Source organism: Molothrus ater, chromosome 8 (genome assembly GCF_012460135.2).
Source record: "Molothrus ater isolate BHLD 08-10-18 breed brown headed cowbird chromosome 8, BPBGC_Mater_1.1, whole genome shotgun sequence".
Lineage (NCBI taxonomy): Eukaryota > Metazoa > Chordata > Aves > Passeriformes > Icteridae > Molothrus > Molothrus ater.
Window position 1 is genome coordinate 7,358,533 of NC_050485.2, and position 15,931 is coordinate 7,374,463.

General features: G+C 40.4%; 1 protein-coding gene across 1 annotated transcript in view; it reads left to right on the forward strand.

Annotated features, from left to right (window-relative positions):
- CCDC6 (coiled-coil domain containing 6) overlaps positions 1-7,850 on the forward strand; it is a 51,202-nt gene extending 43,352 nt beyond the window's left edge. Inside the window, exon 9 of the mRNA XM_036385496.2 lies at positions 2,332-7,850. Within this exon, the coding sequence (XP_036241389.1) occupies positions 2,332-2,523 (192 nt within the window). The 3' untranslated portion in view covers positions 2,524-7,850. The remainder of the gene's footprint in view (positions 1-2,331) is intronic.
- The last annotated feature ends 8,081 nt before the right edge of the window (positions 7,851-15,931 follow it).

The window sequence follows — 15,931 nt, forward strand, 5'->3', positions numbered from 1 at the left end:
GTATTTAAATTAGTAAATACCTTTTACCAATATAGTTTGGTTTTTGGAAGTTATGATTGGTTGTCCTTAAGCTTTTTTACAAAACATTTTTGTAAATGTTTGTTTTTGTCTCCTTACTCCAAGACACCTATTGCTGCTTTCTTCAACCCTGATTTTCCTCTTCACCCCTCAGAAACTGATTCTTTTTGGAGAACCTTGTTTTCTGCAAAAGAATAGGATGTATTATCATCTTAAGGACAGTAATAGGTATCATCTTATGGATCAGCAGGCAGGGTGTGAAAAGTGATGTTCTAAGCTACTAAGCCTATCCCAGGAAGTAAAAACATTGCTTTCATTTTTCTCCTAGTCTCCACCATCTGACGGATGAGTCATCTGAGGTTGCTTCAAGCTCAGGTTTTCTTCAGGATGACACACAATGCTACCATCATGTCACTGTAACAGGCAGTTAACTCTTATTTTCTATTGTCATTGGCAAAGAAGAAAGTTAATATAAACATTTGTTAGGGCAATTTCTCATATCTTTCAACTGAATTTATTTCCTTTTTACCTGCAATGTTTGATGCATTTCCACTTCATTGTGTTTCTTCTGAATATTTGTGGAGTTTAATGAGCAAACAAAGCCTAAATATTAACCATATGGCAAAATACCTTCTGGTTGTTGTATCAAGACCATTTTGATTTTTCTCAGCAGGTATGGTAGTATGTAAATATTCATCAAGGTTTTTGTTTATACTTGTCATTCTCAGATGTGAAAACATATTTTAATAGAATTTTTAGTACAATGCTAAAATATGGCTGCTTCTGGTTTAGGTGGGTGTGCAAAGGTAATTGTTACAATTTCACTGAGCTAAGGTGAGTGGGAACACTGCAGTGGTAGGTAGAACAGAAAGGAAGCTGGAGCTCAGCAGGAGAGTAGAATTCTGGTTGGGGCTCAGCCCATGGCTGTGTGTCACATGAGTTAGCCACAGGAAGATCTTTATGATTCTGGAAAACATGGAAACTAATTTTATACATGAGTTTGTCAAGGAACTTGCTCTGTTTAGTCTCTGTGAAATACTACTTTTTCTGAAAGACTAAATGAATTGAGTCACTGTGAGAAAGATCATCTTGAGGACAAAATACTAATTGTTCAGAGAAAGGTGTCGACAAACAGCTCATGGCTTTGTCTCAATACTGATACCAGGTCCCCTTATATTATATGTATGCAAATGCAGTAAATGATATTAAGTGTTTCAGAGGCATCAGTCAGTTTTCAAGAATCTCTTGGGTTTCACATATAACTTTAATCTATTGTACATAGTTGTGCAGAAAAACAGATAAAATATATTTGATTTGACTAAACTGCAGTTTCATTCTTGACTCTTCATTTTTTGATCCCCATTACAAAATAAATTTGACTTTACATTTGGTAGTACATTTGGTATGGAACTGTAATCATGCTTCTCCCCAGAGCTGACCACCTGTGGTTGATTAGTAATTGTGGGTAGGTGTTTTGTCATGCCATGAGGTTGTTGATTAATGCTAACCAGATTGGTAAGTAATGAGCATTTTTGTTTCAAAAGTGCAGAAGTTAGTGTTGTGGAGTGTAATTTATACTTTTGCATTGCTGACATTAAAGATTATCCTTTCCCTCCTACCCCTCAGTTTGTAAAGATAAAGTGGGGTTTCAATCTTGATTTAAATGTACCAGTTATTGAAAATCTGTGGTTTCTTTTGAGGGGATCTCTCTAACAACTGCTTCACTCCTGCAGCTCAAAACATTGTAATTTTTTTTTGTTCTCCAAAGAGCAACTTGTATTATGCTTTGGTTTTGCTCCAGTGTGTGGGCTAAGAGTCTTTCAGAGAGCTAGAGATTGTGGGCAGACTGTGATATTCAGAGCTTTCCCACCCACACTCAGGTACCACATCCTGGTACCTCAGTGCCAGCAGCATGAAGTCAAGGCTTCCTCAGCACCTGCTGGTTGGGCAGGCACAGCTGGGAGGGGCTGTGCCTGCAGCATCTCATTTCTTTTTAGGTTGCTGGTCATCATGGGTAAACATATCTGCAGGACATGTCTTGTGTTCATTTCCTGCAAGCTGACAGGAAGGAATGCATGTTCTCTTTGATGTCAAGAGTACTTCCCCTTTCCTTTGCTACTCCATTTCAGAGGAACATTTATTTTATGTAAAAGTTGTATTGTGACTCCTGCAATGTTTTGAAATTTCTTCTTCCCACATAATTGTTCAGAATTCTTTGTGTGATTGTTTTTTTTTCCTTTGCCAAACTTAGAGGACTTGCACCTAACATTGTCCAGGAGTGTGTTAAACATGATTTCAATATTTGTTCTGCAGAGGCCTTCACCACGAAGAAGTAACAGCCCCGACAAATTTAAACGTCCCACTCCTCCTCCTTCTCCAAACACGCAGACCCCAGTGCAGCCACCTCCGCCACCACCTCCGCCACCCGTGCAACCTCCGGGCCAAGGCGCGGCATCGCAGGCAGCCAATTTCCAGCATTCAGTGCATCCCTCCTCTCAGCCTTAGTGCATGTGCTCTGCAGTCTCTATGTCAGAAGTGGACTCATAACACGGAGCAGTTTACTAAAAGCCAAAGGCTTACTTGGCATATTTGGATTTGACTTATTTGCACTGAGGTTATATAGGCTTCACTGTTAATTGTGTTGTAAACGTTTGTATAAAATGCAGCCAGTGTTGTGGGTCTACAACACTAACTTAACAAAGTTTTCCATCAGTGTTTACTTGAACTACATGTATGTCCATTCTCTGGCTGGAACATTTGCTACTCTGTTTGGTAATACGGCATTATGTCGTTTTGCTTGGCTCCAAAGCTTCATTTTCCTGGCTTTTAGGTTTGTAAAATTAAAGGGATACCTTTTTATATTTTTTCATGACAATTTGCAGAAAATGAAAGGCATGATGGGCTACATGATAAATTCTGAAATATTACAGTGTTTACCAAGCTTATGGAAGATCAGCACTATGTTTCAGTCATTTAAATTATCAGCTTCTAGTGCAAAAGTGAGTCAGACACCCAAGTGAATCAGTGCCCAAGACACAAGCTCTCTGGTATTTCCTAGCAAATAAGCTTAATTCACAGAGGACACATCCATACTTCTCCTGTTTGAAAGCACCTCAAACACATGGTACAGTCAGAACTTTACACTGAGGGAACTGGCTTGTTGGAGTCTGTGGAATGTACAATTTGTGGACCTTAAGATTTGATGATGTCACTTGACATTTCTGCTAACCTGTAAGCTGCCCATACCGTGTGCCCTGTCACAGTGACTGTAGGGGGAGTGTGGTCCTGCCCACAGGTTACTGAGAGCTGATTCAAGTGTGTGCTCTTGGATTTTTTTGCTGCAGAAGGCGATGTGATTGTAGAGAACAGCTGATGATAATTTCTTTCTTGTTAAAATATATTCATTGTGATTTCCCTGAAGCAAAGTTTGAACAGGTATTTTAAATGTTCAAAAGTCTGTTAGAAAACGAGATCATCATAGAGGAATATATTGGCTTAACAGCCAAAACTTTGTATTGCTTGGTAGAAACAGAGTACAAGAAAGTAGCACAACATGGCACTAATGAATGCTTATTTAGCAGCCTAAGCCGGTACAATGTATAAAGAAATGTATTCCAAATACATTCTTTCCATTCATTTAGCACAAATAAATTGGTTTCACTTTGCAGTGGAACAAAGTGTCACTTCTTGATATTGACATCCTACTCGGTTACATTTTTCCTGAGGTTCCTGTTGAGTACTGGGGTTTATATATTATTGATAATTTTAAATGGTTTACCTCATATATATGGATATGTGGGCCATGGAAAATGACAAGAGAATGTTTATTTTATGAGAATATGTATCTGGCTATAATCAGAGCAGAACATGAGTAATTTATCTTTTGTTTACAAAAGTTTGTTTGACATGCTTAATGCTTTATTAAGGACATTTTTAAGAAGGAAGTACAGCATTCTGGTAGTATACTAACACTTGTACATATAATGTCATGTTTGCCGCTCACCTATTCAGTCAGAATTGCAAACTGAAAATCCTTATGAAAATAGTGCTCTAAATCAAAGTTGTAAGTTAAAATAATGTTGTAAAATGTTCCGCTTAAGGCAAAATTAGAATTTCTTCACCGTAGCTATGTAGTTTCAGCTCTGAGAGAACTTAGAGAAATGCATATATAGTCTATTACACTTCTTAAACCAATATGGGATCAAGTGCATTATCAAATTACATTACATTAATTATGGTAGTTACTCTCCAGTCAAACAATTCTCAAGTTTGTGGCAGACCTAAAATTTGACCACTGCTTCCACCTGAAAATAATTGACCATAGCAGATGCTCAGCTTTCCATAGAGGAAACTCAGCTCTGAGCATTATAATTAAGCAGAGCTCCTGAATAAGTGATAGGATTGAATGGGAGAAAGTGACAGATAGTCAGAGGTGGGACTAAGGTCAAGACAGGATCAGCTTAGTTGGAAGCTTGTCCTTTTGTAAACATAAGACGAAGAAAAAAATATACTCTGTATTAAGTAGGATTCCAGCTCAAGTATCCCAGAATTTGAAATGGTGCCCTCCTTTCTGAAGTGCTTTGAGATCCTTGGATGTATGGCTCTGTGGAGGGCAATCTCATGGTGGTGGTAGCACAAATGTGGGTGGAAAGAGAAGAGCCTTTGATGGTGTTTTAAGATCTCAAAATGGAAAATTGCCTAGTATAATTTACATTTGAAGCATATTCCAAAACTGAATTTGTGTAACCCAAGTTCAGCTGCTGTTATAAAGTGTCTTAGTGAACTTTCCTTACTGTTCCAGTGGGACTGTTACCAGAAGAAAGTAAAGAACTGACAAATGTATACTAAACCTTGAAAGTGTAAAAAGGCACTAAATTGGCCTTATCGAACTAAGAACGTTGAACAAACATTTGCTTGCAATCAGAAGTGTTAAACTCTATTTGTAGACTTTTTGAATAAGATGAGAAATTGTGCACAACCATCTCCTAATAAATGTAAATGGATTTTCAGTTTTCCTTGTGAATTATAGTCATGAATTATGATTCTGCAGCTGTGATTTTATCAGATCTATGGACTGGAGAAACTCACTTGACAGTGAGGTCCAGCTCACTATGAGGGCTTAAGTGCTTTGTTTGTCTCAGAAGCACCTGGGTGGTTTTCTGACATCCTTTTCATCACTAATGCCTCTCAGTTGCACACTGCATTGTCACTAGCTGTGTAAGTCCACAGAAGCAATTTCTAGCTGTGTGGAGCATTTTGTGAGCGTACCTCTTCACAGCTAAAGATTGAAAAAAATAAAATCTACTTTTCAGCGGTTTCAGCAGTGCTTTCCTCTCTGACAATCAAGCATACAATACAATTCTTTTTGTATTTTCTCTCAAGGGATCTGGCTTGGACACTGGAATGCAGCTGATACTCTGTAGAGCATTAAGAGTTTATTTTATCCACGATTTGTTCCACAGAAGTTCTTTGGAAGAAGAGGTGGGACTGTTCGGAGGTAGTCTTCAGCTAAAAGCCAGATAAGACTGTTTTAATTACGTGTACTCTTCTGAGAGCATATTCCCAAGGGCAGAAAGTACATCAGAGTTTTTCCAGAAAGTGTTAGTGCTGTTCTGTTGGCAGTTGCTGTTCTGGAGCTGTGCAGAACAGGATTCCTTTCCTGTTAAAATGTTTTCATTTAGGAATCCAGCTGCCTGGGTGGATTCCCTGTGCACTTCAGATGAATGAAAAATGCAGTCTTGGAAGCAATGAAAATGAGAAAGTTTCCTGGGATATGTGCAGGTTGCACTGCTGACAGGAGAGTATATGGACTGTTAAATAAATAGAAACGGATCATGGAGACAAAAGAGCCTTAAATAGTTTGTCAATCAAAGAAACAGTCTCTCATCCTCAGTGTCAATTATTGCTTTGCTAAGAGGATGCAGCCAGGGACATTGATTGAGCTTTACAGTGTTTTTCCTGATCCAAATGCTTAGTTTTACAAGCAGTACAAATTCTAATACTGTTCAACTCTTTCTGATGTTTCCTTTTTTTCAGTCATGGCAGTCTATTTCTTTTTGATCCTTGGGAGTCTACAGAGCATGGACTATGCAGAGCATATTTCTCCAGTTCAAGCCATCTCATAAGAAACCAGAAGGTTTATGAGTGTAAGCTATAAAATTATAATACATGCATATGTTACAACAACCTCCTTGAGAGGAAAGATCTCTCCTCTTGAGGAGAGAGCCAACAGAGCCCCTGAATACCAAATGGACTGCATGCATGGAGACAATCTGATTTCCTCAGTTCCCTGAGGAGCTGAATTCCTCTCCCAGCCTTTTTTTTTTTTTTAATTTGGATCATGGTTCTTAAAATCTTAAATTATTTTAAATTCTGTGTTTCGCTCTAAGAAGTACTCAGGATACCTTCATGTTAATTTTGGGTAACAACCGTGAGTCCCAGTACAAGCAGAGTTTGAGTCAATGCCACTGTGTGGACAGGAGGAAGTCACTGAACATGGCAGACCGTGGCCTTTGTGGTGCAGTTAAAGTGGGAGTGTGTGCTCATATGATGATTTATTTTTCTAAGCAGCTGGTTTTGGATTTTAGATGTGTTCTGAAGAGGAGATAAACTGTGGAGTTAGGCACTGCATTACAGGCAGCTGCTGCTACTTTAGGGAGAAGAGTGCTTGTGCCTGTTCTGCTAGTTGGGCTCCAAAGAAAAGTACTACCTCATCTTTCAGTTGGGATGATGTGGCCACAGGGTCAGCAGAAATGCTGTAGCTCTGTTAGGTTTTATTCTGCATGTGTTACCTGGATGGGAGGCTTTCCTCACTGGAATGGGGTTCCAGAGGTTATAAAGCTTTTGTAGAGGAGGAGTGAAGTGTTAGGACAGATGGTTGAAGGTTGACTTTGTGAAAATTGTGTCCCTGTAGTAAAATTGCTGCTCAGAGTGCTCTTTTTCTAGGCCTGGAGATTGCCTGTATTAAAACTATTGAGGGGGCGGGGGGCATTTTTTTGTGATTTCCATTGAAAAAATGCTGTGTTGCAGTTCTTCAAATTTAAGGTGTTGGTATCTAATTGAAAAACAACAACCAAAAAAAAAATCACAAAAAGCAATTCCCCTTTCCCCAGAAATATTGGAAGTAGTTTTCTGTGTGCAAAGGTGGGTTTTCTCATGATAAAACATAATTCTGTGTCTATAAACTGAGATGTTTTATTCTAGTGGTAAAACCTAAGCTGTCCAAGGCACTTTAGTTTGTGATTGCTGACTTTTGTTTTGGCAGGTGTTTCAGATGAAATCTAAGCCTCCTGTGGAGGAAGAAAAAAATCACCTGACAGCTGTAGACTGTTCCTTTCCTGCAGAAATACAGCAATTTCCTCAAATGCAAGTGGAACAAGCATCCTTGAGCTTTTCTGAAGCTTATATTTAATTTCAGTACCTTGGTGATTGCTCTTGTATAGTTAGAGAATCAATGAAGCCTCATTATAGGTTGGTTGGGTGTCTAGCTGGTTGTTCCTATGTTTTTCTGTTCCTAGTGAAGGAAGCCTGTTGGAATTTGGGTCAAACAATGGCCAAAGTGCAGATTTGTTGAGCTTGAATCCAAGTGGTGACTTTAAGAACATTCACTGTGTTGGTGTGGATCAGAGCTTATTGTAAGAACCTCGGATATAAAGAAGTTTGGTTTTTTTAGCAGGTTGCATTCTGTTCCTGTACTAGCTGTATTATTGCTTTTTTGTATATCTCAAGGTGTTTACATAACTTGTAATTGTTACAATGTGTCTGTAATCAAGCTCATCTGTGCCTTCATGCAGACTTCCAATAAACACTTGATTTTTTTGTATTTACTTGTATGGAAGACTACTGGGTGGATGTATATTTCCTTCTCTGTCAGCCTGTCAGTGCTGGGAAAAAGAGGAAGAAAAATGAGAACTAGGGGTCAGAGAAAGTTGCATGTTTGTCTTTGTTTTTGCTGTCTTTGATTCTAGTTGGGCCATTCCTTGTGTTAAATGTCTGAGTGTGTAACCTGGGGAATAACCTGTGCACATAATAAAGTTTGCATAGGAGGTGCTCCTCACTTTGCATTAGGTGGATATTCAAAGTACAAAGCATGCTTGACTCCATCAGTTTTGCTTCTGTCTTGGAAGAATGCAGCTATATTTCTTGAGTTATTATTGTGGGGAAATTCCAGAGTACCTTTCTGAATTAAACATGTCTGTTTAACTTCTCACAGCTGCCTTCCAGGGGCGTTCAGGCTTTTGTTTGCCACAGCAAAAACTGCAGTATTTTTTGTTTCTTAGTTGACCTCCTTACCTTGAGAGTACTTATCCTTGGGAGGGTGGAGTGGAATAGGAAAATAATAGAGTTTCATCTTACCATTTTTCTCAGTTCATAGTAGCAGAGAGGTATATTTGTACAAAGTTACAGAAAATATCCTACATGTTCTGAGTCAAAAGCTGTACATGGCAGGACAGCTGTTTCTCTAATCTGGTATCAACTGTGAGAAGGAGAGAAGGCAAAAAATGTTTCCTTGCCTGTGCTAAGGGATGTGCTGTGTATTCTGTAGCTCAGAAAAGAGTGATTTTGCTATTGCTTTGTAGTAAAGGTCATGGTATCAGGTGCTGTCTTCCAGCTTTTCTTGATTGTCTTGTAGTCACACCTGATTGTTCAATCGAGTCATTCTATGATTGATGGATTCAGTTATTTTCTAATGGAGATCTGTCTTAGGAATCTGCCATCATTTTTGCACTTTTGACATCTTTTCTTAGGAAAACCTTAATCAGTTATTATATTTAATGATTTTAGAGCATGAGCCAGTGTCAACTATAGATTGTATGTATTTGTGTAAATTCTGTGAGTACTTTGTTGTGCCATCTCTTTTGATGTTTCTGATTTCTGATGTTTCTTTTTTATTGTGTGCATTCACTTGTCAGCTTAGCACAGAGGTCACCTGTGGCATGCTCAGTAGCTTGTCTAAGTATTACTTGCTGTGTCTGGGTGTTTTGCCAAGATTCTGGGTTTAGATCTGAAAGTCTCAGAGTTACTTAACCTTATCCTGTGTTCAGTGTCTTGAGTGTTGCTAAACTTGTTGGTTGAATCCACTCTCTGTCCTGTTCAGCTGCTGCTCTGGCCTCTCTGTGACTGCTGCTCTGCTCAAGTCAGCACATTGTGCCTGCAATGGAAGTGTGCTCTTCCATCCTGACCAGTGAAATCCTTGGGTTCTGATGGCTGCAGATTGCTGGGCACCAGGCCATGGGTGTATTTCAGCCAATGCTAAGCTGGCTGATCCGTGTTTCTCTGCCCTTGGAGCACAGGCAGTGTTTTAAAGGCCTTTATTCCCCTCAGGGCCTGCTGCACATGCTGAGCAAGCAGTTGTTCTGCCTGTCCCTGACTGCCATGGCCGGTGGGTCTGGGGACTGGGGGAATGGGCTGATGCTCTCTTTGTGCATGTCCTTTGTTTTCTGGCATTTCTCTGAACAGAAATGAGTCACTTGAGCACTTTGAGAATAGCAGGAGAAAAGGTAGAGATGACACGTTGCTGGTTTAAGTTCAGGTTGCCTCATCCAGGTGATCACCCCTTTAGATGGTTCTTTTTATTTCTTCCAGTGCTTGTACCCCTTTATAAAGGAAAGCAAGTTGGAGGGGTTAACTTAGAAATCCTGGTAACTGCTGAGAGTGAGAGAAAGAATGATGCATTGCACAGCAAGCAATTTTAATAAGCCTAATCCTTCCTGAATGTAAAGGTGCTGGCTTGGATATCAATCTGTTTCACGTGCTTCTGAGACTATTCCATACCTTTCCAAGTACACACACAGCCATCCTACAGCAGCAAGAAGAGGTTGAGGTCAGTCCTGCATTTCCCAGATGGACACTGAAGGTATGTATAAAGACTCTTAAACATTATTAATTCACTTGGATACAGAAAACAGTAAGTACAATTGGAAGGTCTGAGATGGGAACCTTGAGGCTTTTGAGCCTCAGGGCTGTTGATGAGAGTCATCTGTGTTCCAAATTCTGTATATCAGTGAAAATGCTCTGCACCATGTCCTGTAGTTTTATTCTCTTAAGCCTCAAACATAGCCTGGCATGTAAATTTAATGAAACCAGAACAGTGATCTATGGGAGTCTCAGCTATCTGTGGTGTGACCATCTGGCATTTTTGGGGCTGAACTTGAGAAGTGTACACTGCTGCCTCCTTTCCCCTCAGCCCCTGTAGGCACCCTGCCTTCCCTCCTGTCACAGAGGGCCCCTCGAGCTGGTGTGAAAAGCACTGTTCTGAGCTGGGCTCTTGCCATGCTGCATCTGGGTGCTTTTTGACAGTGCTGAATGAAACAGGGTGTAAAATTCACTACTTTTCTAGTGAATTTTAACACTAGCTTGGCTGTCAACAGCAAATATTAAATGTAGAAGAGGTCAAGAATAAATACTTTTATCTTTCTGTCTTGAGGTGGGAATTTTAGATCTGCTTTGATTTTTTTTTCCACATTTCCTAAAAATCAACCTGATTTTTCTGTACCTGTTCAACACTGCTACCTACTTCTGCTTATTTTCTAGCAGGGGAAAGAATTAAGGCAAATAACATGAAGCAGTTTTCAGTTCAGCTGTGATTGGTACCTGACTTTCTTTGGAATATGCAGATTGCTCATCTGCATCACCAGATTAGGCAGATTGTTTTGGATCACTTGTATGTGAATTTTTGCAGTTGTTTTGATATGAAAAACATTGGATGGTTTGGAGAGATACAAAACCTATTGGAAAGTGTCCAAGGAAGGGATGTGGAGCTGGTCCTAGAGGGGAAGCTGTGCCAGGAGCAGGGCTCACGTTGCTTGGTCAGTTCAGCCTGGAGAGGAGGAGGCTGAGGGGAGACCTCACTGCAGTCACAGCTTCCTCCTGAGGGGCAGAGGAGGGGCAGGCACTGATCTCTGCTCTGTGTGACACTGACAGGAGCCAAGGGAGTGGCCTGGAGTTGTGCCAGGGCAGGTTTAGGCTGGATATGAGGAAAAGGTTCTTCCCCAGAGGGTGGTTGGGCACTGAACAGGCTCCCCAGGGCAGTGGTCACAGCCCCAAGGCCGACAGAGCTCAAGGAGCATTTGGACACCGCTCTTGGGCACAGAGTCAGATTTCTGGGCTGCAGGCTTGGAGTTGGATTTGATTATGCTTGTGGGTCCCTTCCAACTCAGAATATCCTGTGAATCTAATTTATATTTTTTTAATAACTTCCCCCTGGGTGTTGTTGCCCTTTCAGGGTAGCTGCCTGCCCTGGGGTGGTGGCACCAGGCTCAGGTGCCCCCAGGTACCCTCAGGGTCCCCTGGGCCCTTGGGTGGATCCCAGGCTGTGGGATCTGGGGGGAGCTGTGTCATGGGGCCCCCTCCATCCACCCTTGGAGCTGAGTGGGGATAAGTGGAAACTGGAGCAGACTTGGCAACAGAGAAATTAAAAGTTCCTGAGTATGATGAAATCCCCAGCAGTGGTGTATATTTGCAAAATCTGTATTTCCACAGAAACTGTAGCTAGAAATGAGTTTCTGTGGGTGAATGATTAAAGGGATTAAGGCTTTTAAACTTAATGTACTTTGTGTTGCTTTTGGTCATCAGGACATAGTTCTGCATAATTTTTAAATTGTTTAGTCACCTTTCCTGCACACAGATATTTATACAGCAGACTTAGAAACCAGTAAGAGTCCTAAGTTTTATTTAATTCTTTTTCCTGGGTTTTCTGTTCAGAACAAGTGTTAGCTGTGACAACATACCAATGAATTGAACCTGTTAAAAATTACTGCATTCCTCACACTCTTAAGGCACTCTAGGATTAGTCTGGCTGTTGTCTTGAGTATTCATTAAATACATTTTTTATGCTGTTAGTTTCTGAAGGTAATTGAAGGGTTTCAAGTTAACTCTTTCATATTTTGAAAAGACATTCAGTTTCTTTTCAAAAATTTTGTATGGACTAAAGCATCCCATGCTATTAAATATACATATTGACACCATGCAATTGAAATTAATGTCTGAATTCAGAGGGGAATCTATCTTTTTAGATTAAATATTCCAAGAACTTCCCAGAGATACTCCCAGAATGCTGTGCCCTTGTTCTAGCAGCCTCCCTGATTTAAGGGACAATTTATGGCAAGAATTTCTGTGAATCAAGATTGCACCATAAAGTTGACTTCTCTTTTATGCTGTATTTTAGGAATCCACCTAACTGAAATGGTGGCTCCTTGCATTAAAATTTATGCTAACTATAATTCCAGCTCAACTCTTACCTATATTCATGGGAACACAGTCTCTTGACAGCAATAACCTTGCTAAGCTTGTCTGGAGCATAATCTTATTTTTTTTCCTTGGGATTTTTTTTCCCCCTAGGGAAATCTACACGCGTGTGCAAATGGGGTTAGAAATGCCTACCAGATAATTCAAATTATGAAATGGGTCATTATGGCAATACATGAAGACAGTTGGTGTGTACCAGAGGGATAACAAGGGTGAGGAGAACACACAGGGAGCAGGATACTTGTCTTTGCATGGCCTGGAGTGAGGGGGAAGCTCAGCTTGTTTTCTAACAGAAAATGGGCCAGATCACAAAACTTTTGCTACAGTTAAAGAGCTCAGGGTTTTCCAAATACTTTCACTTTACTCAGTCATTACAAAACTTTCATCCTGATTCTGAAGCTATGTCTCAGTTCCGTGTTTCTGTTAATCATAAAAAGATTTCTGTTATCCCAGGTTACCTTTTGGAAGACAACTTTAGAGGAAACCAGTTTCTTCTCCCCAAAGTGCTAATGTTTAATTGATTAGAGTCAAGGTGCCTCATGATAGTAAAATGTTTGCTCAAGATTTGATAAAGATTTACAAGGTCAAGCCATTAAATGTTGAATAAACTACACAGTTAGAACTGATTGTGAGTGAGATAGTCTTTCAGGCTGCAGAATTCACATCTTGAACAGTTTATACTGGCATGAAAATATATTTAATCCTCTTGCCTTCATTATTTAATTTGGATGTTTCGTTGTTCATTGGGGTGGTTGTGGGTTTTTTTTTGGTGGGTTTTGGTTGTTTGGGGTTTTTTGCTAACATGCTGCCAGTTTTATTTTCTTACTACTTGCTTATCTTACAAACCTTGTTCTTTGGTCCCTGTGGCATTTTAGCTATGTTGTAAAATCTTTCCTTTATCAGTGCACCAGTGCAGAACTACATTTTACAGTTTTAACTGTAGTGGTACAAACATCCTCTAATTTACAGATGATAATGAACTTCAGAAGGTTCTACTGTCATCTGCTGCTGACAGTATAACTTCCATATTTTCAGCTATTTCCTTTCTTCCAAATTCCTGGTTTAAAACCTGCTCTGAAAAAAGAAAAAAAAAAGCTTGTAATGTTTTTATTTTTTAACAGCACTGCCACTTGCATTTATAAATTGTCACCTGATCTTACTTAAAATTTATTATTGCAAGGAATCTGTTGTGATGTGATTCAGCAAACATCAGTCAGCCTTTGGTAAGTTTTCCAAAAACACTTGGATATGTTGAGGGCTGAAATTGGCACTTACCTAGACATTATGGGTCAGCTGTTGTTCTTGTTCTCCTGGATGGAATATCTACAGTGAAGTTGTTTTGGACTTAGAAGGGCAGAAATGAGGACTGAGTTTGGCTGCAAATTCCAAATGGATGAGTGGGCTGTGAAATTAGCGTTGACATCCACACCTTTTTGAAAATGTCACAGTGGTTTCTAAAGTGAATGCTTCCTCCCAGCCTCAGATCTCAGGGTTCAATGAAAGGCACAGCAGCCTTATTCCCACAGGGGCAGAGGGAGCCAGGGAACTGTTTCCCTGGCAGTTAATGCCCTCATATTAAAGTTGCTCACATGGCGCTCAGGCTGCGCTTTCTCCTTCCACAACAAATCCCCAAAAATAGAACAGTCACTGAAAGCCTGACACTTGCTACAGCTTTGTAATCCAAGTTGGCCTAAGGCTGAGGTGGGGGAAGTCTCAACAAAGAGCAAGGACTCAGCAAAGACTTTTGTTGTTTGTTTTTCCCCTCCCAAGTGCTCTGCTCAGAGGCAGGGCTCCCGGCTGCTCCTCTCCTGTTTCCAGAGCAGTTACATAATTGCTGCACCGTTTCTGAGATGGGTTAGCGGAAGCCATTAAGGGTGTTTTCCATCTCTGGACTGTAGAAACTTAAGGTGGTTTGTCAGCTTAAAGACGAAAACTTCCCTTGGAGGAAAATAATTATGTTCTGCAAATGCAGCTTTAATTCACTGTTGACATATTCAAATTTGCAATTCATCTTTTTAAATCTGTTTTACTTCAGCTCTGTTACCTGGGGTACATCTCCTCTAAGATTATTCTCCTTAGTGGTGGATATATAAAATAATATTTAAGAAAAAAAAGTTCTGCAATTTGAAGCAATGGCATTTCCTATGAAACCTTAACCTGATGTTTAGGATGCCATCTTACTGCATATGAAGTCTGTGCCAGTTGGATTCTTGGTTGAATTCTAGTGACTTCCTTTAATGACCATATGGGGAGGTGGGAGAGGAGAAAATAGCAGTAAGAAAATGGAAGAGGAAATTCAAGTGTCAGTTTACACAAGTATTAACTGTATAGGAATGCTTTGTCTATTAAAAATAAATTGCAAGCCTGTGTAGAGATATTTAAAACAAACTTTCTCTAGTGTTTCAACTGTTTCCAAAATGCACAGGTAAGTATCATCAAGTAAGGAAGGTTCTATCTTTTTTTGATTAAATGAACATTGTTTTCTTTGCCTGAAAGACTCTCAGATAATTTTAATGTCCTTGCAGATCCTTATCCTCATTTGAGGGACTTTCCATTACGTAAAAGTAATCCCCTTGAGTCAGTGAGGGAATAACCTTTCTCTGGGGCAGGCTCATCCCTAAGAGAAGAATCTGAAAAGCCCAGTCCAAGCCCTGCCTTAACCCTCCAAAAATCCCACCCCATTGCTGAGCCTTGGCCTTTGGTCTCATGTCACTGTCTGACTTGTGCAATCCCACAGTTCAAGGCAGGACTGCTTCCTTTCAGGAAGCACCCTGAATTCCTGCTGAGAGTGGTCAGTATTTGTCTTTAATACATGAGTCAGCTTGGGGAAAAAACCAAACCAAGCAGCTATAACAACAGCAGCTTCTCCAAAGCCCTGTGAATCCAAGGACAAGGCTTTACTCTCTATATTAGATGTGGTAAGTGGGCTAATTGCTCACCAAAAAGCGAAAGTTTTTGAGGTTCAGCTGTTGTAAGGGGTGAGAGGATCAAAGCAACCCCTACCTAGAAACTGTCCAAATGAGTTTGGACTGGACATGAACATGCCACAGAATTTCTAAAGCAGACCTGTCTGTGCCTATTAGAGTGAGCCACTTGCAAGTTCTCCAGTGACACTGTCTGAATGCCATCTAAATCAGTCACTTGGGGCTCTGTTTATGTGTGAGAGAGCACTGGGTTTTATAAGACTGAAGTCACAGGGCTGGTGGTTCAGCCTCTCTTTGTGCTCTTGCTGTCATGGAGTGTTTTTTAGCCTGTAGAAAAGGAGGCTTGGGGAAGACCTTATTGCTCTGAACTTGCTGAACGGAGGTTGTAGCCAGGTGGGGTCAGCCTCTTCTCCCAGGCAACCAGCAACAGGATGAGAGAACATAAACTCAAGCTGTGCCAGGGCAGATCCAGGTTCAGTATCAGGAGGAATTTCTACACTGAAGGGATGTTTAAGCATTGGAACCCTGGGCTGACCAAGGATGTGTTAGAGCTGCCATCCATGGAAGTGCTCAAAAAACGAGTGGATGTGGCACTTAGTGCTGAGGTTTAGTTGACATGGTGGTGTTTGGTCAAAGCTTGGACTCAGCTGTGGAAGTCTTCTCCAGCCTTAATGATTTCATTATTCAAGGTGGGATTGCATGGACTGAAACACACTCTTAGGAATCTCCCATTTGCTGTCTTG